This window comes from Callospermophilus lateralis, chromosome 3 (genome assembly GCF_048772815.1).
Source record: "Callospermophilus lateralis isolate mCalLat2 chromosome 3, mCalLat2.hap1, whole genome shotgun sequence".
Lineage (NCBI taxonomy): Eukaryota > Metazoa > Chordata > Mammalia > Rodentia > Sciuridae > Callospermophilus > Callospermophilus lateralis.
The window spans coordinates 193966597-193991039 of record NC_135307.1 but is presented as its reverse complement, the minus strand read 5'-3'; the positions used below and the strand labels follow the sequence as shown (position 1 = coordinate 193991039).

The window sequence follows — 24443 nt, the reverse complement described above, 5'->3', positions numbered from 1 at the left end:
GTTGACACTGCATGTCTGCCAGAAGCAGGATGCTGAGCGGCATAACTAGCCAGTGGGCTTCTGCCCTGAACTATCGGGACAGCTTCTCACTAGGGGAGCTGCACAGAGAGGCTGCAGGACTTGGCAGGAGAGGGAGCAGGTGTAGAAACTCATGAGGCTCCGGCAGGGTGAAGAGGTTTAGAGGCCTGACCCTAAGTTGAGGACAAGCAGTGGCAGACCAGAGTCCTCAAGGAAGGGGCTCCTCACCTTCTAACCCCGTAAAAAGTGCCCTGGAAAGAGGTGCTGCAGATACCATCGACACCCAAGAAAGATGAACACAGTGTTGACTTTTTCATTTTAATTAAAAAGTAATCATTCATTTTATTAACAACACAAGAGTTCCAAAAAGGAAAAAAAAAAAAAAAAAAAAAACACTATATAACACAAACGGGTCAGAACATAAAATGCTGTCATTTGGGGACCTTGAGTTTTGAAACCACTGTTTGCTCAGCCACTGGCAGGGACTCAGCTGAAGTCTCTGCCCTCAGTCCTGCCAGAGGTCCGTGGAGAGGATCCACGGGGCTCGAGTGGGCACAGCCCCAGGGAGAGGGTGGTTTCTTTCGGCTCCATTCAGAGCAGCAGCCAGAGGCCCTCCAACATCTCACTCTGGCTCAAAGGTTACGAACACCGTCTGCATCGAGAACATGTCCAGCTACCAACAGTATGACATCGAAATGGTCCCTACTCCTGCTGCTCAGGAAACAGAACAAGAGGCAGATGAAAATAATAGCCTGGGTTTTTGAGCTAAACTCTCAAAACAAATCACTGGAACGATGGGATCCACTGCCAGAGTCCAAGCTGCCTTCTCAGATCCACTCCCTGGAGTGCCACTGGAGAGGGAGGTGCTGACAGAGATGTTTTGGGGAAGAGTTAGTGCCAAACTGCTGGTGACTGGAGCTGTTCAGTCCTCCCCTAGGGATCCTCCAAAACGAAAACAAAACAATAAACAAGTATCGCCCCCAAAACTTCCAATTGGTCATCACCCTGCTGCAGGCAGGAGACCCTCCTCCTGTGGCTCCTCCTCGTGGCCGGGTGCTGATCTGAGCCTCGAGCAGGATCCCATACACATGGGATGGCTCATGGTGACGACACTGTGCCTGCCAAGTCCAGGCGGCTTCTCTGTGAACTCTGGCAGGAGCTGCAGCTCTGGTCAACACGTGCAAGGAGGACATGACTAGGCAGGATCAAAATAAGCAAAGGTGGTGGCTACTGTCATGACAAATGCCAGCTCAGACGTGGCTTCTTCCTTTCCCCCACAAATCCGGCAGACAGAGGAACCAGGGAAGCCCCATCAATATAAACAGCCCAGACGCCTGGACTACCTCGGTGACCCCTACCAAAAACCAAAAAAAGATACACCCCCAAATGCAGTGTAAGCTCTGACTCTGTGAGGAGTAAGCCACAGCCTTGGGCAGAAGAGAGCGCAGGTATAGGAACTCATGACACTCGGTGCAGACCTGGAGCCGCAGACAACATCCTCCAAACAACTCTATTTAGAATGAAGTGGAAGGAGGCCAGGGGAGGAGGGGACTAGGGATGGTTGAACAATTTAGCCTCAGTAATGCCTCTGGTAAGATCCCATGGGGCCCTGGGGCCGCCCCACCTGTGCTGTGGTTTGGCTAACCAGGTGAGAGAGAGCAGGGCCACTCTGGATCAGAGTGTCCAGAGCCTTCTGTACACTTGGATTGTCAAAGTTGATGCCTGTGGATGACATGGGCCTCTGGCTAGCCATGTTGCTAGCAGGTGCCAGGCGACTGGAGGGCTGGCCAAACAGCCCTTGGGAAGGAGCCCCAGGCCTGGGGCCCATGTTCCGAGCAGATCCTGCCTGTCCCAAAATGTTTGGAGGTTGATTGCCAGAGGCCTGTGATCTTTGCTGAGGCTGGTTGTTCACTGCTGTGGAAAAATTCTGATTCTGGGTGCTTCCGGCAGCAACTGAGGGGGATGCGGAGCTGCTATTGGCCGCAACAGTGCCACTATTGAAGAGGCTGAGGATTTTGGCCTGAAGCTCTTGCTGGGAGGTGGGGGGTGCAGCTGGAGTGGGTGTAGCAGAGGGGAGCACTTGGCCGCTCTGGAGCGGTTGGGAGCTTGGCTGTGTCTTCAGCGAGGCACCCGAGGTCGGCCCGAGTGGTTGGCGGGAAATCGGGCCTGGAAGACAAAAAGAGGGAGGCATCTGGTTGAAAGTACCCCCCAAGGGCAGGAGGCCGAGCAGCCCAGGGAAGAAAAACAATCACTGAATCACATCAATCACATGGTACACAGACAATGACATCAATTTCCCAAAGGGGCCACTTCATGGTACATATGTGCTATTTACAGACAACAGCCCCATTTCCAAAGAAAACTGGAAAAAAGCAAAGGTCAGAGTGGCATCCACCTTGACTACCAGGGAGCCGGCAATACTAGCCCACCTCAGTGTATCACGGGGGTCAGAATTCAGTACTTGAATCTTAAAGTTATCGTTAATCAAATTAGCATGGATGGCCCATGAGAGAACCCAAGGGATGGGTTCGTCTCCCTCACCCACCCAGGGAGCCCTGGGCTGACACCCTCCCAACAGAGCCTGGGGATTAGAGAAATGCAGAGTCAGAACTTCACCTCGGCCCTGCCACGTAGCTCACCAGGCAGAGAGTCGGTGCTGCTCCTCATAAGCCGCTCCTTCCGCTCTCGCAGGTAGTTGATGATCTTGTCCGTTTCTTCGGCAGTGAGGTACCTATTGTCTGCCAGCAGGTTGATGAGGCTCTGGATGGCGGGAGGGTGCCCCCCACGCACTCCCTCCTCTGGGCCTCCTCGCTCTCTTTCCTGGAGTATGGCTTCATCAGCCATCTTGGCTGCCTGTCTGGCAATCTCCTCACGTTCCTTCTCGCGGCACTCATTTTTGTAGCGCTCATAATTTCTGGCCACCAGTACCATGGCATCTGCCTGGGGCATGTTGCGATGCTCTGTAGGAGGGAACGACATGAGTTATTTTCTCCTATGACAGATCTGAGTGCCCACCTGCTGTACTCTACCAAGCCTTTCCTAGCCTCAAACTAGCAAGAAAACCATTTTGATGACAAAAAGCTTTGAGACTGGGAGAGGGGTGGGATGGGGAAAGGAGGGGAGGGGAGGGGAGGGGAGGGGAATGGCTATCCTTGGGGGGGAATGCCCACCTTTGTATAGAGCTCTTTCTTTGGGGAAATTCCTAGATCACAGACTGGTAGTAAAACCCAAAGAAACAAGACAGCCTCCCACAGATTCAAATAGACCATGTGGTGAGTAACCATGGGAGGCAGGCCGGCAGCCTCGAGACCAGCAGCAGGAGGCCAAAAAGCCCTCTGTAAAGTCTGGCTTTCCACTGTGCACCTCAGGACAGAGCTGGCCTACTGTTTCTTAATTCATCAGTTCAAAAGTCAAGGATTAAGATCAAATTGTGACCCCAAATAACCTCTCACTCTACCAGTGGGCAACAACTTTGCAGGATGGAGAGAAGACATCTCAGAACTTCTTAACTGTCCTCACACATCTTGAGGACTGTTCCGTGGAGACAACTGACTCACCAGAGATCCCAACATATTCTGAGGCTATGAGCACAACTAGTCTGGCCAAGAGAGATCCTGGGTGTGGTGGGAAAGGGAAAGTCCAGGTTGTAAGAGCCCCGAGTAGGGCACAGCTAGCTAAGTCTCCACACTTGGGTATCAAAGCACTAAAAGCTACTTTGGAGAAGAAACTGAAGGGCATCTAGGGGTCAGAACCTCTTCCCTGTCCTCGCAGCCCACCTACTCACTTCTCCAGCACAGTACCAAGATCCTGTCTGACAGTCTCTGTTCCCATTAGAGCGCCGGGTGAAGGCAAGGGTTCTACTGCATTTCAGCACAGTGTGCACCAGAGGTCTGCGGGAGCCAGATCTCACTGGCCAGAGCTCAATGGGTGCATTTTTTTCCAACTCTCCTTTCAGTGCTTCACCTTCATGACTTGAAATGGGACATACCGGGGGTATTTACACCATAGAAATCAATGAATGCTACAGACTATCCCCTCTTACCTCAGAGCTGATTAAATGTTTGCCAGCATATTTACTGCATACACCTAATGGTTAAGTAGAAAGAAGACTCTGAACTGTATCGCTGAGAAAATAAGACTAATAAATGATATGCAAGTCTCCTCTAGGGCATTAAACTTAGGGAGGGGGCCTACTGTGTTTGAGCTGATACGTGAGTCACTTGCCCAAAATCTATTTCTTAGGCATAGAAAAATTAAAGTGCTAACAACTGCCCTCTGAGATTCTGACCTATTTGGGTCTCCATACCTTGTGGGGTTCCAAACATGATGTTGACTGTACAGGAACGATGAATCTGGTGTTGCTGAGTGATGACAATAGCAAAAGGAGACCCTCCCCTGCTAACATCCTCCAAGGCTTGAGAGAGTGACACCTCTGTGTTGAGGAAGATCAAGTCCACCACCATGCCTAGGTCTCTCACCTTCCGCCCCACAGACTCAGCATAATCTCTGCAAGAGTAAACCGGATCCAGGTCAGTGCTTCTCAACCAACTCTCAATCTGCACACTGTTGCACTTTAGCTGCACATGTGCCTGCAGAGAATTCAAATTCTACCCCCAATTCCCCCCTGAGGTTCCAAGGATCTAGACCACCCTCCTTCCACTGGCTTTTCCAGAATGGCTGTGACCTACTTGAGGTCACAGAGGAATCTGACAGTAGTCCAGTATTTGATACACTTCTGTTGATTCTCTAGTCCAGTGGTTCTTCCTTAGCTCATCCTGCTGCCTAAGACCTGCAGCACTTATCTGCCTTTGGGCAGTCTGCATAGCAGTGGGGAAAACACAGGCGTTCATTGTAAAAAGTTGAATCCCAGCCCCAACATTTGTTTGCAAAATGGTGAATGTTTAAGTAAACCCAATGAAAAACCAATTTCAGATTTTTTTTTAACCAATGAAACAGTAATAATATGGCTCAGCTCCTATGTCATTTCCTTTACTTTCCTTCCAATTTAATTAGATCTCTGATATTCTCTTCTTTTCTCATCACCCACATATTTTTTTTCTTCATTTTCCAAACAGGTTGTGAGATCCACAAGAGGAAAGGGCTGTGTGTTTGCTTATTGTTTCTATTACAGACCTTGAACCTGGTATCTACACTTGCTGAAGGAATACACATGTAACATGATTAAAAATAATTTACGTAAAGCACCTAGCATGGGGTAGTACAAAGTAGGTGCTCAGAGAAGGACAGCTATTATTATCATGTATTATCCAGAAAAAGCTACAGTAAAAGCAGCATTTATCTCTGAACAAGGTTGCCCAGAGCCTGTGAACTCTGCCTGCTGCTTGGTGTCTCAACACCTATTTCCCTAGTCACTGACTTGAAATTAGCTCTTTAACCCCAAACTACTAGAAAATACATGACGTTATTTACTAACCAACTGGGGAAAGGGAACACAGCTACTGTCGAGACTGCAAGCTGCCATCTCTCTTTCTCTTTCTCGGCTCTGCCTCTTCCCAGGTGAGAATGTAGAGGTGAAACAGAGCTGTGCTATCAATTCTGGGTTGGCTAACATGGTCATCTAACAGTTCTGCAAGGCCAGGGCCCTTCACAAAGCAGGCACAGTTTTGGTTGGAAAACCCAGACATGTGCTTCCCAAAGTATTAGGGATTTGGGACTGTCCCACAGAAGGGGAACTATTGCTTTGCTTGATTAATATCTACTCCCTCTCCCACTCTCAGTTCACATGGGTCTAACCCCACCTCCAGATTTAGGGTGGGTACAGACATATAGCATTCTAATACCCCTGGCCAAAGTGACAAGATCAGTGATGGGGAAAGTGAGCCAGGCCAATCTAATGAGAATAATCCAGGACTTTAGGTAGTAGCACAGGAAAATGAAGCTCTCTTTCAAAGGGTTTGTTAAGCTCAGAAAACACTTATCTAGCTAGTCTGCCTTTTCTAGTAGAAAACCTGCATGAGAATAATGGAAACACCGAGGGAAGCTGTGCCAAGATACCAACCAGAGACCAAGTCCTGATGACACAGTATGACCATGGATGAGGCCATGTCTGAACTTCCCAGCTGAGCAATTAAAAAATTTCCCTTTTGGATTTAAGGCAGATTGAATTGGGTTTTCTGTCACCTACAACTCACTCTGGCTAATGCTCATAACAATACCAGAATTCAGTGGATAAGCCCAAGTTCAGTGGGTAAGCAGCTAAGCAGGAGCCTGACCCATCTCCTCATTAGGGAGAGGTATCCAAGGGGTCTTACTTAGTCTGCTTGTTGACCACAATCACAGAACAATCCACAGGTCTCTCGGCATCAAAGCGTCTCTGGATTTCCTCAAAATATTGACGGTAAAGCTCTTCTCTACGCCGTTCCTCACGTTTCAAACGCTCTGCAAGATACCACCAGGGAAATCTAAAATAAGGACTGTCCTTCTATAAAAATAAGCCAGAGGACTCTCTAAATTAATTCTTACATCTACCTCCTAAAAATAATAATATATTTTTTTTTTACTATTTTTTCCCCTAGGCTTTTTTTTTTTTGAGAGAGAGAATTTTTAATATTTACTTTTTAGTCTTCAGTGGACACAACATCTTTGTTTGTATGTGGTGCTGAGGACCGAATCCAGGCCGCACGCATGCCAGGCGAATGCGCTACCGCTTGAGCACATCCCCAGCCCTTTCTTTAACTATTAAGTTCATAAAAATGAAATGGATTAAAAGGCACAGACTTTTTTTTGGTAGTGGTGATTAAACACAGGTACACTTCACCACTGAGCTACAACCCCAGCCCTAAATTTTTAGTATTTATTTTGAGAGAGGGTCTTTTTTTTTTTCCAAATATTTATTTTTTAGTTATTGGTGGACACAACATCTTTGTTTGTATATGGTACTGAGGATCGAACCCGGGCCACACGCATGCCAGGCGAGCGCGCTACCGCTGGAGCCACACCCCCAGCCCGAGAGAGGGTCTTGTTAAGCTGTTAAGGGTCTCTCTAAACTGCTGAGGCTGGCCTCCAACTTTTGATCCTCCTGCCTCAGTCTCCTGAATCTCTGGGATTACAAGCATGCGCTGCCACTACATCCAGCTCACTGAAAAAAAAAAGGTGTATTGAGAAAAATCCACTTCCTGTCTTGAGACAGCTTACTTCACATTCCCCTGGGGCATATTTCCTTTCATTAAATAAACTTTATGCTTTTTCTAAAAATAAATAAATAAATAGACCCAAGTTTGTCTTTACCTAAAAAAGAGAGATGAGACCAGGTAAAAATAATAAAGAAACAAACAAAAACCCATTTTGTATAAATATTCCAGACAGTCATAGCTAGTCAGTGAGCACAAAAGCAAGCATTTAATGTTTTCTGCTCCAATCTTCTGTTCATTTCTCATTTCTGGAATTTTGTATTTCTTGATGTATGACTAGACCAGATGATGGTGTTAATTTGAACTTAAAAGTTACTTTCAAACTGAATGTTCTCTAAACATTAACAAGCTATTTTTATTTCTTTTAATGACCTGCCTGCCCAACTATGTATTAGCCCCCTTTCAACTGGGGTATTGGTTATTAGTGTCTTTTGTAGTGTTTTACCATAGTACTAGGAATAGACTGTTTCTGCTACTTTACCTTTTGCACGAGACTGACTTTCTGGGCCAGGAGGGCCTCGTCCATCAAAGCTGTCTCTGTAACGGTCAAAGTAAGAGTCATCCTTTCTCCTGCAATAGTCATCCATCCGCAGGTATCGATCATAAGAGCCTTCTCTCCTGAAAAGTTAGGGAAGTTTTCACCAAGTTAAAATTCTGTCCTATATGCAAAAACCAGATTTAGAAAAATTTTTAAGACCTAGAAGTTGTAGTAAATATATAATAATAATTTGCCATTTTAACCATTTCTGAGTGTAGAATCCAGTGTAATTACAATGTTGTACAAATGTTACCATTATCTATTTCCAAAACTTCCATCACCTCAAACAGAAATTCTGCTCATGAAGCAGTAACTCCCTATTCCTCCCTCTCTCTAGCCCCTGGTAGTATCTATTTTCAGTCTTTATGAATTTGCCTATTCCAGATATTTCATATAGGTAGAAGCATACAATAACTGGGAATTTTGTGTGTGTGTGTGTGTGTGTGTGTGTGTGTGTGTATGTCTGACTTGTTTCACTTAGCATGTTTTCAAGGGCCATCCGTGTTTTAACATATATCAGAATTCCATGAGTTTTTACAGCCAGATAATATTCCATTGTATGTATCTATAACATTTAAAAAATCCATTCATCTTTTGATAGTCATTTAGATTGATTCTAGTTTTTGTCTTGTATGAATAGTGCTGCTATGCACATTCATGTATAATTGAGGCTCTCTTTTCAATTCTTTTGGGTATATACTCAGGAATAGAACTAACGAATCATGATAATTTTATACTTAACTTTTTGAGGAACTACCAAATTTTTCCCCACAGGGGCTATATACCATTTTACACATCTACCAGCAATGTAAGAAGGTTCCAATTTCTCCATACCTTGAAGATACTAGTAATTTTCTGTATAAAAAAATTATTATGTGGGGCTGGGGATAGAGTGCTTGGTTGGTGGAGTGCTTGCCTCACATGCAGGAGGCCCTGGGTTCAATCCCCAGTACCACACACACATAAAAAAAAAAAAAAATTATTATAACCATTCTAGTAAATATAAAGTGGTATCTCACTGTGGCTTTCATTTTCATTCCCCTGATGACTAATGACATGGAACATATTTTCATATATTTATTGGCTATTTGTGTATCTCCTCCCTGGGTTTTTGCCTTGCCAACAACTTTGTACTTTTTTCTGTTTTCATTTGTACAGTGTGGTCTTTTCCAGGACCTAGAAAAATCCAGATTCATTCACTAAGCATAACTAATCAATCATTCATACATTTCAGCAAAATTTATTGAACACCAGCACCATGTCTACTACTTGATATACATAGAAAACGCAAGGCTGATAAAGTCACTGCCTTTATAGAGCTGTCACTTAATTCAGCAAAACACACAAAGGCTGTTAACAAAAAGGAAGCATGGCAGCCATGTAAGTACCTGTACATAGGCTCTCGGGAGTCTCTCATGTCTCTGTATCTGTCATACATGGGGTCCCGGTGATCTCGAAAATCCCTAGAGTCTCTTAGGTCACGAAAGTCTCTAAGATCCCTCATGTCCCGAGCATCGCGCATACTTCTGCTGTCTCTGTGATCCCGAATGTCTCTGCTGTCTCTGTGGTCCCGCAAGTCTCGGGGGTCTCGAATATCTCTGCTATCACGGGCATCCCGGCCATTTCTGCCATCCCTGGGTTCTCTCCTTGGACTTCCTCGGATTGGAGATCGATCACGCCTTGTATCTCGACTATCTCCAAAGCCATAGGGATCCCTGTGGGAGGTAGTAAGAAGATGCTAAGAAAAAGAGACTGCAGAGAGTCAACCCTTCAGCTCTTTACAGAAGGAAGCCCCCACCCTCTAGTGCCTTTCCCTAAAACACGGATGAGAAACAGAATATGACTAAATTTTAAGGATATTGACCCTTCTGGTCAGCAACTAGTTTAGAAAGTTCGAGAATCTCAAAAGATTATGACATCAAAGGAAGAATAAATAATCGAAAGCCAAAACTTTTGACTGAGGTAATAGTATTCACCAGGCTTTAGGGAGTAATTTGATATTCCTTGCATATGCCAACTGTTATTTCAATTTCAATGGGTTTTCAAAGTGAAAGTGCTTTCCCCCAAAATCTATTTTCTCCCATTGGATTTGTTCAAAAGAGACTTTACAGGGGGAAAAAGTAGAAGGGATAGAGTAAGGGCCAACACTTACTATACTGTATAACAAACAGCAAAATCTCATACAAAGTGAAAAAAGAAGTTGTTGTTTAAGTACAGAAAACCTCACTTAAAATATATAGCAAGAAAATCAAACTGAGGGGAAAAAAAGCAAGCACAACACTATTCACAAAGAATCAAGAACAATCAGTTTCTCTTCTTTGCCGAACTACATAATAGTGGTCTTAATCTAAGTGTTTATATAGAATCTGATTTCTTTTTGCCCAAGGTTTTGCTTTTAAACAATGTTTGAAATCACAAATATATTTGACCTGCTCTGACTCAGTGTTCTTCATGAGACATTTTACTCCACTGTAAACCCATCCCTAACATAATTAAAACCAAAAGTTTTCTACTTTAATTAAGTCCCATTCCCAACTTTATTCACTTTGGCCAAAAAGCAACTACCCAGTTACTAAGGCTTAAGTTCTTGAAAGTTAACTTTGTTTCTCCCCTCCCCTATTCCCATTAAGTCACCTGAGTCCTATTCACTCTTTCTTTCTCTCTCTTTTTTTTTTTTAGTTGTAGATGGACAAATACCTTTATTTTGATTATTTATTTTTATGTGGTGTTGAGGATCGAACCCAGGGTCCTGCACATGCTAGGCAAATGCTCTACCACTGAGCCACAACCCCAGCCCCTCACTTTTTCTTTTCATTCCCTCTAGATTTGTAAATCCAACTGAAGCCCTTACTTTTATGCTGGCTCTAATAAAAATTTCCAAAAAACAAAACTGAAACAAAACCCAATTTTATTTTAATTCGTTTGACATATAAACATCATACTAATCATCCTAAAATGCCAATATTCACCTTTTACAATCTCAGCTTAAATTCCAAGCCCTTGGACACCCCTATCGCAAATAAATAAACTGTGCTTCTTTCTATTACCTCTTTTTTCTCTCGTGGCTCAATCTTCCTGTTCTACTTAAATTGTTCTCATGACTTCATTCACATAACGTGTCTTATTTTTTGTTCATATGGTTTCCCTACTTGCAGGTTTTTTTTCTAGACCAGTCCAGGTGCCATCCAATCCCCACAGGTAAATTCATGTCCTGGGTCTCCCAAGAAACTTCCTAATAACTGCTGAGGTCTCTTCCTTCTTAACTCTCGGAGCACTTTTTATCTATTTTGATCTTTTTTCCCCACTTTTAACAAGTCTAATGTTTGACCCACTTTAAAGATTACCTCCTCCATAAAACCTGCCCTGAATTCTGATCCCTCCTCACCCCCCCTTCGAAAAAAACCTAGGTTATTCCTCCAGGGAATGCCCACTTCAGTAAATGGCACATTTTAACTACTTTATTGCTCAAGCCAGGAAAATAGATGCTATTCTTTGCCTAAAACTGTGTGCACTCTTCATCCACATTTCCAAATTCTGTTCATTTGTTCTCTGCGGTTGGCATCAGTTCTGCCCACTTTTAACTCAATGGTTCTACTGAAAGCCAACTCATAATCATCTCATTCCCCAAACCACAGGAAGAACATTTGAAAGGACCCTTCCCATTCCTGCTCTTTCCTTTCTTCTTTGTTCTGTTTTTGATTCTGGTGATTGAATCCAGGCGCGTTACCACTGAGCTACATCCCCAGACATATTTTGGAGAGTGTCTTTTAGGGCCTTGCTAAGTCTGCCTTTTTTCTGATTTTCCTCCAGAAAGATCACTCTAGAGTGATCATTCAAATAGGCAAAAGCCACTGATTTCTCACAGTATTTAGAATGCAACCTCAAATCTCTACCAAGGCGAGAAAGGTCCTGCTCAGTCTTGGCTCCGAACTGTTCCAACCCTATCACACCCTCTCCCTAGTTCACCACTTTTGGGCAATACTAAATTTCCATCTACAACTAGCCCAGATCTTTCCTGATTCTATTACTTAACAACAGGAATGAACCCAGGTTTACTTTTCAGGTCTTGGCATGGAAATATCCCTTCTTCCTGTGCCCTGAAAATTTTCAAGCACTTGGTGTTTATTTCTGTGGTGCTAGGATTGAACCTAGTGCCTCCTGCATGCTAAGCAGGCATCCTACCAGTGAGCTACATCTACAACCCCGCAAGCACATTTTTATTCATTTACCACAAATTGACATTATCTATTATTTGTTTAATGTCTCTCTGCCCTACTAGATCGCAAGCTCCATAAGGACAAGGACTATGTTTGATTCTTCTTTATGTAGAACAATGTCCGGCCCACAGCAGATACTCTATAATTATGTTGCATCTTGCTCCAGTACCTACTTCAATCTGTTCTTATTTAGTCATGCACCACATGGGTTTCAGTCAGCGAAGGGCTGTGCATATAATGGTGGTCCCATTGATGGCCTAGTGGCACTGTAGCCATTTTAGTTTGTGTAAGTCTACTACAATATTAACAAAGCATCAAAATCACCTAACACCACATTGCTTATCCACACAGCTTCCCTCCCAAACAGGGAAGGCTTTGTATCCTTAGGACACAGCATGGAGCTCAGTAAATGTTTAATGTTTTGAATTATTCTACTAAACTAAAGCCTCTCAAAAGCAGGCACTGTATTTTGTTTAACTTCTATTATTTACCATGATTACACGAGGCATTAATCACAGTGCCATTAGCTTCACAGAAAATCTCAACTTCACTTCATCCTCCTGAACACAGCACACACAATTAAATATCTATTCTGGATGTGGCTCAAGCAGTAGCGCGCTCACCTGGCATGTGTGCACCCCAGGTTCGATCCTCAGCACCACATACAAACAAAAGATGCTGTGTCCACCAATAACTAAGAAATAAATATTAAAAATTCTCTCTAAATAAATAAATAAATAAATAAATAAATATCTATTCTGCTTCTATGAGAAGTTCTTATCTCAAAAAGAAATATATGTATGTATGTTTTTCCTTTCTGAGATGAAAGTTTCATTATGTTGCTCAGGTTTGTCTTGAACTCCTGGACTCAAGTGACCTTCCTGCCTCAGCCCCAAGTAGCTGGGACTACAGGCAAGTAGTCTTGTCATGTGTCTTTAGGTTTACTGCTATGCTTGATTTGTGGGGGCAACCATATAGTAGATTAGGGGATTTAAATGAGGAGAGCTAAACAGTTTTTATCAGAATGAAGTACAGACTAACCACAGTTTTCAATTTCCCCTATTATGTCACATAATCCTCCTAACATGTATAACACCTAATGTAGTGTACAATGTGGGCCAACACTGTAGATCCAATAGGAAGTGACAACGGTGGAGTATTTTTGTACTATTAATGATCAGCGGATAAACCTGCCTTAGGGAGCAGTTAGAAGTAGTCATTAGAGGTGGAATCAGATTTCAAGTATTCTTGGCAATCAGGACTGAACTACCATGAACCTGACAGACCACAGACCAGCACACACAAAGCCTGAAGCTGGTGGAAATGGCGGTGGGGAGGCAGATAAGAACACCATGTCACAGCATGTTATTCACTGATTTAGGACAGTAAATGCTATTATTTGGTTTCCTTTTTTCTTTTTCTTTAAGGTGCTGGGTTGGAACCTAGGGTCTCACATAAGCTAGGCAAGCACTCTACCACTGAGCTACATCACCAATACCATGGTTCTCATTCTTTTGAATCCATTGAAAACCCTTACTTACCTGCCAGAACCCACCCCTGCAGTTTGACTACAACCCTGTTTTTGCAAAATCGGGGTCCATGCTTCCAGTTTTGAGACAGCAAGTCCCTCTCCTTCCCTCAAAGAATCTACAGGTCTTCCACAACACAACCACTAATTCCCTCTCAACTGCCTGTTGTTGGAAAATGTAGGAGAGGTGATATTCACATGGGGGAAAAGAACCAAGGGTAAGGTAGTAGAGAAAGTAGGAACAGAGAAGATAATAATTCTCTGAAATGAAAAGGGGGAGCTTCTCCCCTGCATCCAAAAGATGAACACCACAGCAGACTGCTGTTCTTCTGGAAACAAAAACCCTTTAGGGTCACTTTAGGATCCAAACAAAGAACTCCTTAGAACAAAAGTGCTCCTGTTGCTGGCCCCACCATCTTTCTCAAAACAAAAACAAGGCTCACAAAAGTAGGATTCAGAGTGCAGAGGAGACAAAGCCTTCTGCATGAGAAGCTTGACCTCTGATGATAAGTTTCAAAGAGGTTTCTGAGCAAAATAAGGTTCACAATATCGTTGCATGGCACCAGAGGTATTTTACTAAGGGAAACCAATGCAGCATACCCTCAGGTCCCATGTCGCTAGTGGCTAAAAAGAAATTGAACAGTGGTTAAATAAATTTCAGCAACAGAATCCACAAACTGAAGGTGACCAACAACTAAAATCCTGCTGTTTTATCTAAATGGGGGTGGGGAGGATGCTCTTTGCCTTGAGAGAAATAATCATATCACTGGGAAACATTGTAGAGGAAAGGGAGGGATGGGTGAAGGGAAGGACCAAGGTTCAGATGACTAGCACTGTGCTTCTGGCAGGAGTGCTTCTTTTGCTGGGGACCAAAGGAGCTTGCAGAGCACTAGGCATCTAAGAGCCTACATAGCATGAACTGAAAGACGATGATCATCTTAGAAGACTGTGATGAACCTTCAGCTGCTCTTCAGCAAGAGACTGAACGCAGGCCCAGCACGGCGCTCTCGGCCTCTCTGTACATGTCGGGGAGGAAGGCCGGTCTTTCACTCCCTTTTTTTTGGCAGAGGGTGTCATCTCCTTTCTTCCTTTCTGTTCGCTGGAATATTTTCTTCAGAAGGGCCAGCCTTTTGACCCTGACAAAATCCTTCATCAGCTCTTCGAACTCTGACATAGATACTGTCCACAAGTATTTTTAAGTGACTTGTTGCTAAGTAATGCTGTTCCCTCATCACGATGGCTCCATGCTGTTAGAAAAGACTTGTGCAGAATTTTGCCATTAGATGCAGGTAGGATATGGAGTGCAATGAGATTCACACCTCGCAGATCCAAATGTTTGTGTCCATGCTTCTCCCTAGGAACAGACTGAAGATTTTCTCGAGCACAGGTATGACTTTTCTACTAGTGGAGGCGGCACTTGCTGAGAACCGATGACTCTTCTTCAAGCGTTAGTACGGAAGTAATCACAGCCTGGAATCTTTGTGAGGCATCTAGAGCTACAGCTGTCTCACCCAAGGAGCGAGCACTTTATCAAAGGGATTAAAGCCCCATGGACAAGTAGAGAGCACCTCAGGTTATACAGGAAACCTACCCATAGCCAAGTTATTTCTGATGAGCCAATCCCCAATCTCTTCACCAAAGAGGTACCAGGCTCAACGTAACTCACAAATATATGGGGGAAATTCTCTGCAGAGCATTTGGTGTAGACTAAGTTAAGGTTTAGAAAATACCATATAGTCTTAACTTCTAACACTTGGGAGCCACAATTGCATAGGGGGATACTCCAATGCCTTGTTTGACAAGTGTTATACTGAAAATGATTCTGAAAACAACTAAAACACAACCAGAATCACAATGCAGTTTTCGAAGAAGAACTAATGCCCAATATCAATGCTAGACAACTTGTATGGTAACTCTGCAATGTACTCCAAGGAGTCCAGTGAAGTGGCCCAGGGATTAAATGATAAGAATTCAGGCTGAAATGTGATCTGGAGTAGGGATCCTTCATGCAGAGTTCTGTGCCTAGCTGGGTCAATACTGCCAGAATTATACATTGACAGCTGGAGTCATTAGGGAGGTTTGATACTGAAACACAAAGCAAAGCCAACAGTACGTTTTACAGAGACATCTGAAGAGGTGATAATCCTGTGAAAATTCCCAAAGATACCTTGCTGTTTTGACACTCAAGATTAAAGTCCAGCAAAACAAGGTGCTATAAAGGTCATGCCAGCATGTTTAAAAACAATTTTCTTATTAAAAGTAGACAGCTCTGAAGATGTTAAAGGAGGCTGTCCCCCCGCCTTTCCTGGGACCATGTGTTCACTATGACTGGGTGCACAAAGGGCTATTAAGTGAAGTTTGGTGTTGTCAACATACTGGGACATTTAGGACTACCTCAAGGATCTGACTGGAAGCATGTACCCAAAGAGAGAGATTCGCAGTATTCACCCTCAGAGAAACCATCAGCCCCTTCCAGGTTGATCACTTACCCATCTAGCCTATTTTTCACATTTTACTTCTGGTCTACTGGTTAAGAGAGAAAGCATGATCAGGGCAATGGTCAAAATGTTGATGCTTTTTTTTTGAATATGATGTTCAACTTGTTTGGCTTATTTATTTTAATAAAAAATCTAGGACACTTTGCTCAGGATTTAAATGGGGCTCAAAACAAATTTTATGAAAGGCAGTCATTCTTATTCTCTGAAGCAAATAGGCATGACTGTATGGAATTTCATCATGTTAAACGATATGCTGAGGAATCCAGTTAGGAACCTATCATCAAGGGGAAAACTGACTGTTAATCGAATCTGAATTAGCCTAGCTGTTAGCCCTACTGAGTTTAAGTCAAGCAGGAAGCCATTACCCCACCCATAATCAAAGAACTTCATTTTAGAATTAGTTCTGAGGAATGATATTTTTATTTTGGGGGGTGTACCAGGGATTGAACTCAGGGGAACTCAATCACTGAGCCACATCCCCAGCCCTATTTTGAATTTTATTTAAAGACAGGGTCTCACTAAGTTGTTTAGTGCCTTGCTTCTTGCTGAGGCTGGTTTTGAACTCACAATCCTCCTGTCTCAGCCTCCTGAGCTGCTCAGATTACAGGTATGCACCACCACACCGAGTGGAATGTGATGTTTGTAAGAGGTATATAAAGATGAGTTTTGTATTTATATTGTTGGTAAGGGACTCATTTATTTTTAAATTTTTGGTACAAGGGTTTGAATCCAGAGATGCTTAACCACTGAGTCACATTCCCAGCCCTTTCTATTTTTTTATTTTGAGACAGGGCCTTGCTAAGTTGCTGAGACTGGCTCTGACATTGTGATCCTCCTGCCCAAGCCTGAATCACTGGAATTGCAAGTGTGTGACACTATACCTGGCTAGGAGCTCATTTTAAAAGGCCCTCTCCAATGCTGTTTGTTTGTGGAAGGACTATTACTAAAAAAGAAAAGGAGCATAAAACTATTTCCTCCCTTAAATTATGGAGTTGCATTTTAGGCTGGGATGAAATTAATTCAGCAATAGCTATGCTGGATTCCAACCAGGGGAGCTGATGATTTCCCCAACACTGTAAATGTGTGATTATCTTATCTACATTTAACTTGAAATGTTAAAAGCATTTGGCTAAGTATTATAAGGATGATATAAAATACCCTTTCAATCCATAAAAGAGCCGGGCGTGGTGGTGCACACCTGTAATCCCAGCGGCTTAGGAAACTGAGGTAGGATGATTGTGAGTTCAAAGTCAGCCTCAGCAAAAGGCGAGGTGCTAATAAGCAACTCAGTGAGACCCTGTCTCTAAATAAAATACAACATAGGGCTGGGGATGTGGCTCAGTGGTCAAATGCCCCCGAGTTCAATCCAAGTACCCTAAATAAATAAATAAATATTTCTATGCATAAAAGAAATAAAAACTAGTCTCTACTCTGCAATGTATATGTGTATATGCTTTCTTTTAATCTTTAAAAACACAGATACCACTACCCAGAGATCACAAGCATTATGAGGAAAGAGGGAGGAAGGATGATTTTACTTTTTAGTTACAAATTCCTACTCCTCCTGATAAGCCACTTAGTTGAGAAACACATATCGGAGCTCTTTTGAAAATTAAACACATACATCATGTTTCTTTTCAAGCCACCTGGCAACTACAGTTTCTAATGGGAGCCCTATGTTTCTGATCATTAGAGGCAAACACTTAGCCACCCCTATTCCATAATTACTGGGGCAATGTGGAAAATGATACAGATGGGACTGCCCAATATCTGCAGCATAGTTGGATACATCCTAATGGAAGCAGTCATCATATGGAACTGCTGAAGCTCTAAGAATTTATTTATGTTCTTCAGGCTACTCACATACTCACAAAGCAACCAACACGGGGCATCTACCTGCAAGCTGAAGGCATTCTTTATAGTGTTGAGAGGACAGACAGAATTGCTAATGTATATGCCCACTTCTGCAGTGAAACCAATGGATGGCCAGGGCATTTGCATGACAGCTGTGGTATGACTGTTGTGTTAGACTCAAATCCTCTGTCCAGGTAGAATGGACAAAACAAACAAACAAACAAACAAAAAAACACCACCAAAATCAGCAGCTCCACCTTGCCCTGAGGGTCTGCTTGAACGCTGCAGAGTAGAAGAGTAGATACATATACTCTATTCCTGGTAGCTAGAAAATACTCTCCCTAAATATTCAAGTAGGAGAACGTACATGAAACATACAGCAACCATTTTTTCTTATAATAAAATACGTGTTTTTGCCCCAAGCAGGGTAGCTATGTTTGAGAACTCAATTAGCTGGATATATTCCTGGGTCCTGTGGAATTACCAGGATAGACTACAACTCACTGTATTCAGCAGTGTTCAGTTCACTGTAGGAAATGCAGTTTACTGTGGGATGTAGTTTAGTTATGTACTTTCTGTGGAAAATTGGCATTACCTAGGGGCAAAGGCAAAATCCATATTGTGTATCCAGTTGAGCCTTGAAGAGACATGAGATATGAAATATATCTATCTGCATTCCACACAAAACTGCACACACTGCATCCACTTGTGTGTTGTTATGGAACCAGAAAGCTTGAATGTAATATGCGCATCTTTGGTGCAAATGGTAACATTTTAAAACTCTTCACTGAGAAGGGACCGATTTAATTCATATCTTGAGGGAATACATCAGGATTCTCTCTTTTGTATATACTAGAAAGAAGAATACAGTGGGAAAATGTCTTCTATTTCCAGGAAAGCTAAGAAAAAGGGAGACTTTTGAGAGGTGAAGTGTTTTGCCCTTTTTATTTGCCCTCAAACAGGTAACCCAAGCATGCGAGCAAACAGGGGATCTGCAGCACAGCATAGCAGCAATCTCTCAAGCAGCTCTTCCCGTAAACCTGGGTTAACATCTGGACCGGCAGCCATTTGGAATGAAGAGTCGAATCTCTGCTGCCTGCTGCAATGCAGCATGGCACACACCACCGACCCTGGGGCACTCCTTCTGCTCTGGAGGCTCCCATTGACACGTGTGCTGGGGAAAAACAGAGGTTTATCCTCTTCCAATGGCCTGCAACTCATGTTGCAAGCTGAACTTGCTGGGTTTGCCACGGAAAACACAAAGCTTCCTCTGCATCTCCTGATGTATTGTTTAAAAAAAGCAGCAAGGCCCTTCACACAAGGTTCATATTCTTATTGTTTGCTTGAGCGTTTCTGATTTGCTGGGGGGGAAGAAAAGACCCTTGATGTATGCAGTTGGGCTTAACTCCCCAGAGCCCAACTCTCCCAAGGTAACTCACTGCTTCAGGGTACTTTACCTTCGTGTGGGGCTGGGTCTTGATGGAGCCGTATTCATATTTCTTCTTTCCGCTGCCTTATTAATATCTGAAAAGAATAATCAACCCATCTGTTCAATGCTATGGAATAAAAACAAGATCATCAGCACATTTTAAATGAAAGCAACAACAAAAAACTACAATGACAACCAGATGGTATGAGAAAATCCATTCAGCAGAGAGACACTGTCACTTGGGCAATTTTTATTATTAAGTTAAGGAGTACATTGTCACAGCTTGGTAAAGAATGTCCCTTTTAATAATTTGTATAAAACTGATTATATCATTGCTTTAACACCCTGCAAAGCCCAAAATGTATCGTTGCCCCCTCCAAAGGAAGAAAAAGGTTGTTTTCTTAATTACTGGAGAATCACTTGTAAGATTTTTTTGTAGGGAAGAAAGTGGAGAAAAGGAGTTTGGTAAAAACAAAAACAAAAAAGAGTAAAGGCAAATAATTCTATTTTATGTTACAAAGGAGTAACAGGAGGAAACTGAGGTCTCAAGACTTTCAATATTTCATGAAGCAGGGCCTCCTTTTAGTGTGCCTTGTATTGCACTCCCATCAAACAAAATCTTCCAGAATGACATGTAGGACAGAAATTTGGGGGGGGGGGGTAATCAAAGAATATTACCTGTTAATATATATAAATTTCACAGATAAGTACTTTAAGAATAAGAATTGGCATTTGGTACAGTGGAGTTAGGCAATAAAAGACTCCTAATAGGAAGTTTTAATTAAGAGAAGACCAGCGTATACAACTAGATAAGGTAATCTTATAAGCTTATAGGAAATCTTATAACCCATTTATGCAGTAAAAGCCTGATTTACCAAAAATAAAGCATATGCTTTATAAAAACTGAAGTGAATAATAAAAACATCATGCTGTAAGAACTGATGAGATCTTCTAAAGAAACAAACCAATCTATACCCACAAATAATACCTGACAATTTTTATGACTTATACATTTTAATTAAAACATTTGTACTTCAGATGAACGGAGAAATAAACTGCTTCTTGCTGCAGTGTAGTTTTGTTCCTCTTGTTCCACATTAAGCAATTAATAGCATATCTAATGACTCAAATGGTATTAAGCACTCACATAATTAGAGTGCTTTAAAATAGTAATTATGTATTTTAAAAATCTTGGAGCAGTTTCCTATCATGTGAGACTTACAGCAAAAACAAGAAACTTACGGATCTGTTATAATATACTTTATCCTGCTACACTGCCAGATTTTGAATTCCTGTTTAAGTGAGAATGATCCTCAATTCCATTTTAAATTACAAGTCTCCATGATACCTAGGAGAGGGATAGCTTTGACAAAACTGAAGAAAACTTGTCTAAATAGAGAAGCAGAGTTCGCCTAAAATACTTCTATCTTTTCAACTGATCAAAGGATATAATTCCTCTTTAAAAAAAAAAATCTCTATATAAAACTTAGCCAATAATTTCTGACCATAGCTTTGGTATGTACAATTTACAACCTTTTTTGGGGGGCAGGGGGTACAGACAGCACTGGGGATTAAACACAGGGCCTTCCACATACTAAGTAAGTGCTCTTTCACTGAGCTACATCCCCATCCCTTTTTTATTTCATTTTGAGACAAGGTCTCACTAACTTGCCTAAGGATATCATGCTTGGGATCCTCCTGGCTCAGCTTCCCGAGTAGGTGGGATTATACATGTGCACCACCACTATGGCTAATAATTTCAAACCCTTAAAGTTCACCAACTTCTGAATTATATATTATATAATGACAGGCCTTACAGGGAATATCTAATTCTTTCTTATGTAACTGTGAAGAACAGCAGTTCAGGTTTGGAAGGGCTTACTGACCTAGGCTGCTCATTTACTTTATATCACTTTCTAATATAGGCCAGATACAATTCAGACGGAAATGTAAAGTCTCTTATTATTTAAGTAGTTTTCAAAGTATCACTGGAATACAGTATGTGTATAAATATTTCTTTTAAGTTAGTCACATCTTCAGCATATATTTTTAAATGGTCTTATGAACAAAACAAGTTCAACTAAACATTGACTAGAGCTGATAAGCATTTAGGTAAGAGTACAGAATATATGGTACTCCTTTAATTGGTAAATTTATATTCATGCTATAATTTCTCCTCCACATATGAAAAGGCTAGTATTATATTGTATCCAGTTCTGCTAGGGCCTATATACAGAACTGAGGAGACCAAAGTAATCATGTTATTTGAGGCAAACTGGTTCCAGATAGAAGGAAGGAGGTAAACATTTTACTTTTATGTCAACATCCTCCATATATATATATATATACATATATGTATTTTTTTTTCAGTGATAGGGATTGAACCCAGGGCTACTCTATTACTGAGCTACATCCCAGGCCTCTTTATTTTGAGATAGGGTCTCTCTAAGATGCCCAAGTTGGCCTCAAACTTGTAATCCTTCTGCTTCAGCCTTTCAAGCTGCTGGGATTACAGGTGTACACCACTGTGCTCAGCAATAATTTTTTGCTTTTTGCAGTTACTTGAAAGATTATTGAAAGAATATTCAAGATTAAACCTTTTTATAGTTTTTTTTTTAGTTGTAGTTGGATACAATACCTTTATTTTATTTATCCATTTTGTGGTGCTGAGGATTGAACCCAGCACCTCGCATGCACTAGGTGAGTGCTCTACCGCTAAGCCACAACCGCAGCTCCTCAAGATTATATCTTTAAACCATTTTTGAATTGTAATTTGTCTCCTAATATCCACTTTCTTTGAGTAGTCCAAAGCAAGTATGTTTGGATGGTGTGGTTTATGTTTCATCTACAAAAAAAAAAACACTTTTAGAACATTTTTAGAGGCTAGCACACTTTTAGTGTAGTATGTCAAGTGTTTGTCTATTCACCTTAAGAACTCCTTAAACTCCCATTTTAGCTGAATATGGAGAAAATGAGAAGTGGAATTTATTATTTTGTGAAAACAGGGACTGAACCCAGGGTACTGTGCATGTTAGGTAGTGCTCTACCACTGAGGTGCATCCCTAGCCCAAGATCTGGAAATTTTTTGTTAAGCCTCATCTCTATTCAGAGGATTGCCCAGGTTAGAGTAGGGCTGGGAGGTTTCAGTGAGTTATGAAAACACAACCAACCCTCATATACAAAAATTCCTAATAGATGTGCACATACAACTTTTGGAAAACCTCTGGGCTTCTGTACATTAGAGGTGGGACATTCACTTAAAATTTTCTTTGCAACTACTGTGACTGGTAAAGGGACCTTTGTATTCACTAATCGGATTATTAAATTCTTAGAGCACTATATAATTGAAAGCAAGGAAATAGAAGTGAAGTTAATGTAAAGAAGGGGAAAAGGGTAGCCAGTTTGAAGATCTTTCTGGATATTAGATGGGGAACTATGATTGGGAAGAAATTAATCAATAAGAAGTAACAAGTAGTAACTTAGGAGTCTTTCTAAACAAGAGGTGGAATGCCTCCTTTGTATAGAAAAGGGGAGACAGTACTTCTCATCCTTTCTGCTCTACTTTATCCTGGCCAATTGCCTCTAGGACACATCTCGTATATTCTCCACTGTAGCTTGAGAGGTACTTTTACAACTTTATAAATTATATTAGCAATATAAATGATATTCAAAATCATTATAATCACTGAGATGCTTAACCTTGGCCTGAATAGCTCTAATTTCCAAGTAAGTAGTCTTCTGAAAACTTTTCAAGTTTAAAGCACTTTTCAGTTAAAGATTTTTAAGTCAAGAAAAATAGCACCAGCTCAAGGGATTTACATGAGAGAAAAAAAAAAAAACTGGGAAAATAATCTAGAAAACAGGGTGTTATAAGGAAAAACCAAAAGAATGGGGTAAAGGGCTCCTAAAGAAAGACACAATATCTAATGTATAATTTTATTTTAGTATGCCAGACAGGGTTCACAAAAAATAATCCTTGAATAATGTTATAAATAAAAAGAAATGCAAGTGTCATTCACAGTACCAAGAACTGCTTTGCTCTACCTATTTTTTTTTAACGGTACCGTCATAAAACAACTCTTTTAGTCTTAAAACCAAAATTTATACTTCACTGGTTTAATAATAGAAAACAAGGACAAGAAATAAGAGTAGCATGAATTACGATGCTTAGTGACAGCACCACTAGGGGCCACTGAAAGAACCCAGAAGCCTACACAATTTCAGTAACTACCTACAAATGAAACAAAACTTCCCAGAAGGCTGAGCTGAAAACCAACGAACAGCCAGGAATGACTAAATTGGAATTATATGAAGATAAAGATAATGCCACTTGGAAAACCACACTGACAATGACAGCAAATATCACTTATTAAATTCCCTAAATTAGGAGGAGAAATGAGAGTACTTTTCAATTCATGAAGATTACTTTGATGATATATTGTGACATCAGGGATATTGTAATGAGTTACATGTAACAAGTTAGGGATAAGAAAATGCTTGCTTTGTTCTACATCAACCCTTTAAACTAGCTCAACTCATATCTGACTTTCTCTTTCATTCTCAGTTAATTCTTATACCTTTAACTGTATTTGTATAATATTCCTGAGAATACGGATGAAGGAAATGAATTTGTATATTTACAAAATGTTTGCTCTGTTCCTGGGCCTGTACTAAGAACATGATGTACATTTATTTCATTTAAACCTTTTCTAACTCTAGGAGTTTAGTACAACATGATTTCTTTTCAGCAAATGAGGAAATTTAAGGGTTAGGTAAATTAGATGACTTATCCGAGGGAACACTACTATCAGAAGGCAAAGATGGGGTGCACACCCAAGTCCCTCTCATACAAAGTGCTTAAACATTATGCTACACCGCTTCCAACAGGGAGTGGAAAGATGTGGTTCCATTTACACTGGTCTTGCTAGGACTCCTGGATCAAATGCTGGTGGAACCCAGAAAAGGCCCAATCTACACTTGCCAATGTTTAAATGTCTCATAGACACTCAACAGGGTAGGGCCTACTTATTCAATTACCACTCCAATTTCTGTCACCTCAAACTACAATGTTTTTGGTTTCTTTGCACTTAAACTCTTCAGACAAAAATTCTTTATCAACATTAATTTACTCCCCCTTTTACTATTGTTTGTTTGTGTGTGTGTGTGTGTGTGTGTGTGTGTTGCTAGGGATTGAACCCAGGGCCTCCTAC

At 41.5% G+C, this 24443-nt stretch overlaps 1 protein-coding gene across 3 annotated transcripts in view; it reads right to left on the bottom strand.

Moving 5' to 3' along the window:
- Positions 1–322: 322 nt before the first annotated feature.
- Positions 323–24443, bottom strand: part of Ncoa5 (nuclear receptor coactivator 5) — a 32965-nt gene continuing 8844 nt past the window's right edge. Inside the window, exons 1-8 of one of the 3 annotated variants that reach the window (XM_076849197.2) lie at positions 21872–21936; positions 19262–19328; positions 9096–9422; positions 7651–7787; positions 6291–6417; positions 4325–4524; positions 2658–2978; positions 323–2184 (exon numbers count right to left, since the gene is read on the bottom strand). In XM_076849197.2, the coding sequence (XP_076705312.1) occupies positions 1595–2184; positions 2658–2978; positions 4325–4524; positions 6291–6417; positions 7651–7787; positions 9096–9422; positions 19262–19299 (1740 nt within the window). In that variant the 5' untranslated portion in view covers positions 19300–19328; positions 21872–21936 and the 3' untranslated portion in view covers positions 323–1594. Of the gene's footprint in view, positions 2185–2634; positions 2979–4324; positions 4525–6290; positions 6418–7650; positions 7788–9095; positions 9423–19261; positions 19329–21871; positions 21937–24443 lie in introns of those variants that run through there. The other 2 variants (XM_076849196.2, XM_076849198.1) reach the window with 2 other exon arrangements.